Source organism: Saccopteryx bilineata, chromosome 3 (assembly GCF_036850765.1).
Source record: "Saccopteryx bilineata isolate mSacBil1 chromosome 3, mSacBil1_pri_phased_curated, whole genome shotgun sequence".
NCBI lineage: Eukaryota > Metazoa > Chordata > Mammalia > Chiroptera > Emballonuridae > Saccopteryx > Saccopteryx bilineata.
In genome coordinates this window covers 53240701-53252820 of record NC_089492.1, presented here as the reverse complement: position 1 = coordinate 53252820, position 12120 = coordinate 53240701, and the positions used below count along the sequence as shown (strand labels likewise).

Below are 12120 nucleotides of genomic sequence, written 5' to 3'. Positions count from 1 at the left end.
AACAGAAAGAATACTTCACAAAGGAAATTGAAACTATGAAAATGAATCAAACAGAGATGAAAAATTCAATTTATGAACTGAAAAATGATATAACAGTTTAGCTAATAGAACAGGCCAGATAGAGAAGAAAATTAGTGACATAAAAGACAGGCAACTAGAGACACTACAGAGAAAAGAAGAGAGAGACTCATTGGCCCTGGCCGGTTGGCTCAGCGGTAGAGTGTCGGCCGGGCATGCGGGGGACCCGGGTTTGATTCCCGGCCAGGGCACATAGGAGAAGCGCCCATTTGCTTCTCCACACCCCTCCCTCCTTCCTCTCTGTCTCTCTCTTCCCCTCCTGCAGCCAAGGCTCCATTGGAGCAAAGATGGCCCGGTGCTGGGGATGGCTCCTTGGCCTCTGCCCCAGGCGCTGGAGTGGCTCTGGTTGCAGCAGAGCGATGCCCTGGAGGGGCAGAGCATTGCCCTCGGTGGGCAGAGCGTCGCCCCTGGTGGGCGTGCCGGGTGGATCCCGGTCGGGCGCATGCGGGAGTCTGTCTGACTGTCTCTCCCCGTTTCCAGCTTCAGAAAAATACAAAAAAAAAAAAGAAGAGAGAGACTCACGAATTAAAAAAAAAAGAGAAAGCCCTACAGGAATTGTCTGACTCCATCAAAAAGAGCAACATAAGAATAATGGGTATATCTAAAGGAGAAGACAGAAAAAATGGAATGGAGAATATATTCAAACAAAAAATAAATGAGAACTTTGCAAGCCTGTGGAAAGAACTAAGGCCTCGAATTCAAGAAGCAAACAGAACACCGAGTTATCTTAACCCTAACAAACCTACCTCAAGGCACATTATAATAAAATTGGCACAAACCAACAACAAAGAAAAAATTCTCAAGGCAGCCAGGGAAAAGAAGAATACAACATATAAAGAAAGGCGCATTAGATTATCATCAGATTTCTCAGCAGAAACTCTACAAGCTAGAAGAGAGTGGACCCCAATATTTAAAGTTCTGAAAGAGAGGAACTTCTAACCAAGAATACTATACCCATCAAAGCTATCCTTCAAATACGAAGGAGAAATAAAAACATTGACAGATACAGAAAAGATGAGGGAATTTACCACCAGAAAACCCCCACTTCAGGAAATACTAAAGGGTGTTTTCAGACAAGATACAAAGAACAAAAAAACCCACAAAACCACAAGTAAAAGCTCCATCAAGAACACAATAAGATCAAATTTAATCTGTGACAACATAACAAAAGAGGGGAGAGGACAAATATTAACAGTAGCAAAGGAGGATGGAGTGCAGAAGCACTGACTAGATAATGAACTACAATGAACATGATAGGTACCCTTTCCATTACTTAATGGTAACCATGCCTAAAAAACCACCACAGAAGAACATGGCTTGAAAAAAGAAGCGATAGAGGAAAGAGGTATTGATTACAACCAAACAAAAACAAATGATAGAAAAACAAAAGAGAAGAATCAAACAAGATACAAAACTATCAGAAAGCAGTATATAAAATGGCAATAAGAAACCTTCAAGTGTCAATAATTACACTAAAAGTAAATGGATTAATTCACCAATAAAAAGACACAGAGTAGCAGAATGGATTAAAAAGGAAAATTCAACTGTGCATTGCCTACAAGAAACACATCTAAGCTACAAGAATAAAAATGAATTCAAAGTGAAAGGCTGGAAAACAATACTCCAAGAAAATAAAATAAAAAAAAGCAGGCATAGCAATACTCATACCTAACAATGCTGACTACAAGACAGCAAAGGTAATCAGAGACAAAAACGGTCATTTCATAATGATAATGGGGATATTGAATCAAGAAGACACAACACTTCTTAATATATCTTATATATACACCAAACCAAGGAGCACCAAAATATATAAGACAGCTACTGACTAACCTAAAAACAAAAACTGACAAAAATACAATCATTCTTGGAGACCTCAATATACTGCTGATGGCTCTAGACCGTTCATCCAAACAGAAAATCAGTAAAGAAATATTGGCCTTAAATGAAACAATAGAACAATTGGATATGATAGACATCTACAGGACATTTCATCCCAAAGTTCCAGAGTATATATTTTACTCTAGTGTACATGAAACATTCTCAAGAATTGACCATATGTTGGGCCACAAAAAGAACATCAACAAATTCAGAAAGATTGATATAAATCCAAGCATATTCTTCGATCATAAAACCTTGAGATTGAATTGAACTGTAAAAAAGAGGTAAACAAACACACAAAAATGTGGAAACTAAACAACATACTTTTAAAAAATGAGTGGGTCAAAGAAGAAATACAAGCAGAGATCAAACATTACATACAAATGAAAATAACAATACAATATATCAGAATCTCTGGGATGCAGCAAAAGCAGTAATAAGAAGGAAGTTCATATCACTACAAGCCTATATGAACAAACAAGAGATAGCCCAAGTAAACCACTTAACTTCACATCTTAAGGAACTAGAAAAAGAAAACAAAGGCAACCCAAAACCAGTAGAAGAAAGCAAATAATAAAACTCAGAGAAGAAATAAACAAAGTAGAGAACAGAAAAACTATAGAAAAAATTAATAAAACAAAGAGCTGGTTCTTTGAAAAGATCAACAAAATTGACAAACCCTTGTCAAGACTCACTAAGGAAAAAATAGAAAGGACTCAAATAAATAAAATCCAAAATGAAATAGAATAAATCACCACAGATATCATAGATATACAAATTATTGAAGAATACTATGAAAAACTATATGCCACCAAATTTAACAATCTAGAAGAAATGGATAAAATCCTAGAACAATACAATCTTCCTAGATTGAATCATGATGAAGCAGAAAGCGTAAACAGACGCATAAGCAGGGAGGAAATAGAAACAACTATCAAAAACCTCCCCCAAAAGAAAAGTCCAGGGCCAGATGGCTATACTAGTGCATTCTATCAAACATTCAAGGAAGACTTGGTTCCTATACAACTCAAAGTCTTCCCAAAAATTGAAAAAGAAGCAATACTTTTTTTTTTTTGTATTTTTCTGAAGCTGGAAATGGGGAGAGACAGTCGGACAGACTCCCACATGCACCCGACCGGGATTCACCCGGCACACCCACCAGGGGGCGATGCTCTGCCCCTCCGGGGCGTTGCTCTGCCGTGACCAGAGCCACTCTAGCGCCTGGGGCAGAGGCCAAGGAGCCATCCCCAGCGCCCGGGCTATCTTTGTTCCAATGAAGCCTCGCTGCGGGAGGGGAAGAGAGAGACAGAGAGGAAGGAGGGGGGGTGGAGAAGCAAATGGGCGCTTCTCCTATGTGCCCTGGCCGGGAATCGAACCTGGGTCCCCCGCACACCAGGCAGATGCTCTACCGCTGAGCCAACCGGCCAGGGCCGAAAAAGAAGCAATACTTTCAAACACATTTTATGAGGCCAACATAACTCTCCTACCGAAACCTGACAAGGACAACACACAAAAAAAGAAAACTACAGACCAATATCACTAATGAATACAGATGCTAAAATACTGAACAAGATACTAGCAAATCAAAAACAACAACACATTAAAAAATAATACTCATGATCAAGTGGGATTCATTCCAGAATCACAAGGATGATTCAACATACGTAAAACAGTTAATGTAATACACCATATCAACAAAACAAAGGACAAAAACCATATGATTTTATCAATAGATGCAAAAAAAGGCATTCAATAAAATACAACACAATTTTGTGTTAAAAACACTCAACAAAATGAGTATAGAAGGAAAATATCTCAGCATAATAAAGGCCATTTATGATAAGCCATCAGCTAACATCATATTAAATGGCATAAAACTGAGGACTTTTCCCCTAAAATCAGGAACAAGACAAGGTTGCCCAATCTCTCCACTCTTGTTCAATGTAGTGCTGAAAGTTTTAGCCAGAGCAATCAGACAAGAAAAAGAAATAAAAGGCATTCATATTGGGAAAGAAGAAGTAAAGTTTTCACATTTTGCGGATGATATGATCCTATACATTGAAACCCCAAAGACTCCACAAAAAGACCACTAGAAACAATAAACCAATACAGTAAGGTTGCAGGATAAAAAATTAATATACAAAAGTCTGTTGCCTTCCTATATGCCAATAATGAAACCTCAAAAAATGAACTCAAAACAATAATCCCCTTCATGGTTACAACAACAACAAAAAAATAGGCAAGAAGAAAATAACATTTTCAAAGTAGAACAAAAGAAGTAAAATTATCTCTGTTCAAAATAACACAATCTTCTCTGAAAAAAACTAAAGATTTCACAAAAACTGTTAAAACTAATAAATAAATTCAGCAAAAATGCAAGATACAAAATCAATACACAGGCCTGACCTGTGGTGGCGCAGTGGGATAAAGCGTCGACCTGGAACACTGAGGTCGCCGGTTCGAAACCTTGGGCTTGCCTGGTCAAGGCACATATGGGAGTTGATGCTTCCTGCTCCTCCCCCTTCTCTCTCTCTCTGTCTCTCTCTCTCACTCCTCTCTCTCTAAAAAAAATCAATAAATAAAATATTAAAAAAAAAAAGTTAAAAAAAAAAAAAAATCAATACACAAAAATCATGTGTTCTTCCTTCAGTTACAAACTATCATCAATTTAAGTTTAGGCTTCCAAGTTGATGCTATTGCTAAAAGAACAGCTCAGTTGACATGCCAAGTTCTCCAGAATGTATAACACTAGAGACTAAGAAAAACCTTGTTGGAAAGTGCAGTCAAATAGAAAAGTACACATCTATTGTTGTCTGGGAAGTCAAACTAGAAATAAAATATGTTGTTTTATTTACTTTAAAGAAGTTTCTATACATTAACAATGACCAATGTCAAAAAAATTAAAAAATTAATTCCATTTATAATAGCATCAAAAAGAATAAAAAACTTAGAAATAAATCTAATCAAGGACTTAAAAGACTTGTACATGAATAACATCAAAACATTGCTGTAAAAAATAAAAGCAGACAAAAATAAACAGAAAAACATCTTGTGCTCATGGATTGATTGACTCAATATTATTAAAATATCAAAACTACAAAAGCAATTTTAGAATCAACAAAATCCTAATCAAAATAACAATGGTATTTTTGTAGAAATGGAAAAATCTCCACCCTAATGGAATCTCAAGGGATTATCAATAGTCAAAACAATTTTAAAAAAAGAATAAACTTGGATGTTTCATACTTTCTGATTTCACAACACACTACAAAGTTACAGTAATCAAAATGGAATGGTGCTGACATAAAGACAGAGATAGAGACACAGAGCATAAGATAGGGAACCCAGAAATAAGCCCACATATATATGATCAAATGATCCTCAAGAAAGCTCCAAGACTACTTAATAGAAATAGGATAGTCTCTTTAATATAACATTAGGAAAACTAGATAGCCAAAGGAAAAAGAATAAAATATTTAAAAAATTAATTCATAATGTATTAAAGATCTAAATGCAATTATCCAAACTAAATAGCTCTGAAAGAAAACATATGGGAAAAACCTGAGAATATTGGATTTAGCAATGATTTCACAGATATGACACCAAAGGCATAGGCAAAATAAAGCAAAATAAACAAATGGGACTATATCAAACTTAAAAATCCTCTGAGCACCAAAGGATACAATTTAAAAAGTGAAAAAGCAACTTATAGAACTGGAGAAATTTGCTAATTATATGTTATAAGGGGTAAATATCTAAAGTATATAAAAAACATCTAAAACTCAACAATAAATAAATAACTTGATTTTAAAATGGAAAAGGAGTTGAATAAATATTTCTCCAAAGATAATATACAAATGTCCAACAGCATATGAAAAGATGTCAACATAATTTAACATTAGACAAATACACATCAAAAGCACAATGAGATATCACCTCATAACCACTAGGATGGTTACTATCAGAAAAAGAAAAACAAAACAAAAACAGAAAATACAAATGTTGGTAAACTGTGAATAAATTAAAACTTGTATGCGTTGATGGTAGAATTGTCAAGTGGTGTGATCACTATTGAAAACAATATGCTGGTTCATTAAAAAATTAAAATCAAACTTCCATATGATCCAGTACTTCCACTTCTGAGTATATACCCAAAAGAATTGAATGGTAGGTACCATAGAGATATTTGCACACCCACTGCATTATTCACAACAGCCAAGAGTTCAAAAACCATTATCTTCATCAATGGACTAGTAGAATAATGGATTAATGGATAAAGAAAATGTGATACAGGCTCTGGCTGAATAAAGCATCATTTTGGCATGCTGAGGTCATGTGTTTGATCCTGGTCAGGGCACATAGGAGAAGCAATCAATGAATGCACACTTGTATAAAACAACTAAATAAAACAATGAGTTGATGCTTCTCTCACTCTCTCTCTCTCTCTCCCTTCCACTTCCTCTCCCCCAAATCAATTGAAAAACTTAAAAAGAGAAAGAGAAACAGAAAAAGAATGTAATATATACATACAATGGAATATTATTTAGCCTTACAGGGAAAGGAAATCTGTCACATTCTACAACACAATGTACCCTGAGGATGCTGTACTAAGTGAAATAATCCAGTCACAAAAGGAAAATTACTGTGGATTCCAATTATGCAAGATATCTAATGTAGTCAAATTCATAGATACAGAAAGAATGATGTTTACCAAGGGGTAGGGGAAGGGAGAAACAAGTTGTTTAATGATTATAGTGTTTCAGTTTTGAACAATCAAAAATTTTTGTATATTTGTTGTACAACAATGTGAATATTATAATTAACACTACTGAATTGTGCACTTAAAAATTAAGATGATAAATTTTATTTTATATATATTTTTATCACAATTTTTTTTAAAAATTAGAGAAAGAATTTTTTCATCACTTACCTGTCCTCTTAAAAAACTGTTGGAGCTCTTCAATCGAAATAGTTGTCGGGATCCTGTATCTCCCCTTTTCCCATAGATAGAAATGTAGACATTTGCTACTGTCCCAGAATTCCAAAGCTCACCAGTTGCCACATGCACTTCATACACTGTCACTGACATAAATAAATAAATATGCTTTATGTGCCAAGCATTACTCATATGATGGAAAAATATATATACATATATATATAATCAAGAGTTCCAGTTTTAGGTAAGATGAAGTAACACATTACACCCAGTCTCTTCCTCTACAAAATCTTGACAGAATACATGGAGTAGCTATAAGAAGACTGAAAAATAAAGAGTGGCAGAAGAATCTATGAGATGACCAGAATTTAAAGTATTAACAAGTTGCAGTGACTTTACCATCCAGGGGTCGTCAAACTTTTTATAAAAACCGCCCACTTTTGCAGTGCTGGTCAACCTGGACCCTACCGCCCACTAGTGGGCGGTCCAGCTTTCATGGTGGGCCAATCGCAGCGCTGTTTGGTTGCGTGGTAGGGACCAGGTTGACCAGCACTGCAAAAGTGGGCAGTTTTTATAAAAAGTTTGAACACCCCTTTCATTTTTTTATTCCCTCACATCCCAAAGTCTGGGCAGAGAAGCACACAAGAGCCAACCCTCTAAGGGAAGAGAACTTTTACTTCTATTCAGAGGATCTGGGCTTCAACAGGATGGAGCCAAAATATCTTGCTTTCTTTCCTCTTTGTTGTACTACTTCTTAGCCCTGGACACAGGAAGATTCAGAAGTGTAAAGAAAAATAGAAAAACTAAAGCACCAGTTAACCAGCCAAAGAACCAAAAAAAAGGGGGGGGTCAAGGAAATAGAGAAGATACAAGGAGGTTACAAAAAGGAAAGAAAAGCAAATCCATAAAGTTGTTTATGAACTCCTGGGCTCACGCCTAAGCTGAAGATGCATAAATCTGATCCTATTCAGCATACCAAAGATTTTGAGATCTATACCAACAAATAAACCTCTACCTTGACCCCATATTCACCACTTAATAGCACACATGTGGAAGAGATCTAAATAGCACCACAAGACTTTAAAAACTGAACCCACATTGGAACCACAGCTCACAGATGACAGATTAGTATATGTGACCTGAAACTAACAAGTGGTTGACTGCCTATTAAACAAACAAACAAAATATTTAAATAACATCTAGTGTCTCAAATAATATACAAAAAATCTAGGATATAATTCAAAATTATTCAGCATATAAAGAAAAATCTCAACTTGCACAGAAAAACGACAATAAATAACACCAAATCAAGATGACAAAATATTAAAATAATCTAGAAAAGACTTTAGAGCAACTATGATACAAATGCTACTGTAAACGATTATGAACACTTTTGGAACCAATGGGGAAAAAAATAGCCTCAGAAAAAAAAGATAGAAAACTTAAAGAAGATACAAATGGAAATTTAAGACCTGAAAAAAAGCAAATTTTAAAACTCACTGAATAGGGTCAAGAGAAGAACAGAGAGGACAGAAAAGGCATCATTAAACTTGAAGACAAATAAAAATTATCCAGTCTAACAAAGAAATATTTCTTTAAAAAATGAATAAAGCCTCAGGGATCTGTTGAAAATAATTTAAAATTTTAACATTCATGTCATGCAATATCTAAAGAAGAGGAGAAGTACGAAGCTCAAAAATATACCAGGTATTTGAAAAAATGGCAAAAAATTTCTCAAATTTGCCAAAAGACATATACCCATAGATGTAAAACGTTCAGTAAACCCTAAACACAATGAATCCAAGTCAATCCATGTCCAAAAACATCATAATCAAACTGCTGAAAAGAAAGGACAAAGAAAAAAATTTAGAACAGCCAGAGAAGCCTGACCAGAGGGTGGCACAGTGGATAGAGTATCAGACTGGGACACAGAGGATCCAGGTTTGAAATCCTGAGGTCGCCAGTTTGAGTGTGGGCTCATCTGGTTTGAGCATAGATCACCAGTTTGAGCCCACGGTCACTGGCTTAAGCAAGGAGTCACTTGGTCTGCAGTAGCCCCCTGGTCAAGGCACATATGAGAAAGCAATCAATGAGCAACTAAGGTGCTGCAACAAAGAATTGATGCTTCTCACCTCCCTCCCTTCCTGTCTGTCTGTCCCTATCTGTCCCTTTCACTGTCTCTCTCTCTGTCTGACACACACACACACACACACACACACAAATAAATAAATAAACACCCAGAGAAAATGGTATTATATTAAATAGTACTAAATTACTATAAAAGAATCAGGATTCTAATGACTGTAGAAATGACATCAGAAATCACAGAGGCCCAAAGGAAATGGCACAACATAATTAAAGGGCTAAAAGCAAAGAATTATCAACACAATTATCCCTCAGGAATGAAGATGACATAAACACATCCTCAGATGAATGAAAAACTAATAAAATTCCTTGCTAGAAGAACTACTTTAAAAGAATTTTTAAAGGAAATCCTATAGAGGCTCTGGCCAGTGGCTAAGTGGATAAAGTGTTGGCCCAGCATATGAACATTCAAGGTTCGATTCCAGTCAGGGCACACAGGAGAAGTGACCATCCTCCCCTCATCCCCTTTTCTCACCATTTCCCTCCTGCAGCCAGTGGTTTCATTGGTTTGAGCATGGCCCCACCCCGGGCGCTGAGGATAGCTTGATTGGTTTGAGCGCATCAGCCTCAGGTACTAAAAATAACTTGGTACTCAAACATTGGCCCTAGATAGGGTTGCCAAGTGAATCCCAGTTAGATATGCAGGAGTCTACCTTACTATCTCCCCTCCTCTCACCTAAAAAAAGAAAAGAGAAGAAAAGAAAATTCTTCAGAGACAAGGCAAGTAATACCAAAAGGAAACTTGGAACATTAAAAATGAAGGAAGAGCAACAAAAATGAACCTGCATAGAAACAAGTGGAATAAACATGAAACTGAGGTGATGAAGTTAGCCATTTTATGGGCATGGATATGTTAAAGAAGAAGAAAAAATATCACCAAACTACACTTATGTATCTTGATTTTAGTCAAAACTGTATTTGTAACATTCTACAACCACCTGTGTACAAAAAATGAAAGATTTCTTATTTTTAAACTCCAATACAAATCTCCACTAAGCCGATTATTAAAACTAATGTTAATATTACATATTTCTATTTCACTCAGCTTTCCAGGAAATGTCAATGAAGTCACCTTACTAAATCCTGGCCACATTTTGTAATCAAAAAGGCAGCTTCAGAGGTCAAGCAAGTGGATTCACCAAAAAGTACTGGGATGATTCCCCATTAGAATGGTACAACAGAACTCTAAGGCAAACAAGGCAGCATAAGAAGTTAAATGTATAGACTGGGCATTTCTCACATTTCACTAGACTCTAAGCAGTACAAGGTGGAGATACCCAGGACAGGTATGTAGACATAAAAGGGACTTGAATAAGCCACAAAAAGCCTTTCAACTGCTAAATGGAAACTACCTCTTCCCCACCCCCCACAAAATTCTAAAAGGTCACTCTCCATCCTCCCACTTGCTTCTTTTCCGTTTCCATCACTGTCACTTATTTTCAGAGGTCCAATCTTATCAACACTATTATTCTCAAGAGCAGAGAGTGAGAAAACCATCTTCTTCATAATAGTCACAAATTCCCAAAACACCCCCCCCCTTTTTTTTTTAACAATTATTGAGGAAGTCTATAAGGAAAAATGGGGGAAGAGAGGAAAGGCCAGCTATGAAACTTTGAGCAGATTACTGAATCTCTCTGTTCCTCAATTTTCTCATTTGCAAATGGAAGTAATAACGGTGCCCACCCTGAGAAAGCTGTGGTATTGGTTAAGTAAGATAAAATATTTAAAGCACTTTCTCCAGTATCTGTTTCAAGAATTCTCAATAAAACAGGAACAAAAGTAATAATCGATTAGCCCATCACTGGTGCTATCAAATGTGCTCAACTGCCTCTGTGCAGAAAATAGCAACTGACCCACATGTGCATTGAGATACCTCGGAATTCTCATGAAACTACAGTGTGTCTGTAAAGTCATGGTGCACTTTTGACCGGTCATAGGAAAGCAACAAAAGACGATAGAAATGTAAAATCTGCACCAAATAAAAGGAAAACCCTCCCAGTTTCTGTAGGATGATGTGGCAGCATGTGCGCATGCGCAGATGATGATGTAACACTGTGTATACAGCAGAGCAGCCCACGGCCATGCCAGTAGAGATGTGGATGGTTCAGTGTGTTCTGTGGCTCGCTAAATTTGAATCCATGACCAAAGTGCAACGTGAATATCGGCGTGTTTATAACGAAGCGCCACCACATAGGAATAACATTACTCGGTGGGATAAGCAGTTGAAGGAACTGGCAGTTTGGTGGAGAAACCCCGTTCTGGTAGGCCATCAGGCAGTGACAAGTCTGTAGAGCAGGGGTCCCCAAACATTTTACACAGGGGGCCAGTTCACTGTCCCTCAGACCGTTGGAGGGCCAGACTATAAAAAAAAACTATGAACAAATCCCTATGCACACTGCACATATCTTATTTTAAAGTAAAAAAACAAAACGGGAACAAATATAATATTTAAAATAAAGAACAAGTAAATTTAAATCAACAAACTGACCAGTATTTCAATGGGAACTATGCTCCTCTCACTGACCACCAATGAAAAAGGTGCCTCTTCTGAAAGTGCGGTGGAGGCCGGATAAATGGCCGTAGTTTGGGGACCCCTGCTGTAGAGGTTATATGGGATAGCTACCTAAGGAGCCCTAAAAAATCTGTGCGTGAGCCCACATCGAACTGCACTGAATAGGTATGAAACTGGGAGAATTTTCCTTTTATTTGGTGCAGATTTCATGTTTCTATCATCTTTTGTTGCTTTCCTGTGACCAGTCAAAAGTGCACCATTACTTGACCGACACACTGTATTTTAACCGCCCTCTTCTTCTAACCATTGCTGTACTCTTCAAGGTCTGAGTCAAGTTCTGCCTCCTCCCAGAAGCCAACCCTCACTTTCTACTTACTCTTCCAAAATAACTTCAGCCATTCACTCTACCACACATCCTTTGGCTCCTAATGCTTACATATCATCCTGCTCTAGAAGGGGGATCCTGGGACATTCCAGCAATCAGATAAAACATAAAATACTTGAAGGCAAGACTGAATCTCCTGGTCCCTGAATCTCCTCAACTTGCTCTTCAGTGCCCAGTTGAGGA

General features: G+C 37.0%; 1 protein-coding gene across 1 annotated transcript in view; it reads right to left on the bottom strand.

Moving 5' to 3' along the window:
• The window catches only part of RP1 (RP1 axonemal microtubule associated), a 413345-nt gene that overhangs the window by 345827 nt on the left and 55398 nt on the right, over positions 1-12120 (bottom strand). The window contains exon 7 of the mRNA XM_066266133.1: positions 6890-7041. Coding sequence (XP_066122230.1) covers positions 6890-7041 — 152 coding nt within the window. The remainder of the gene's footprint in view (positions 1-6889; positions 7042-12120) is intronic.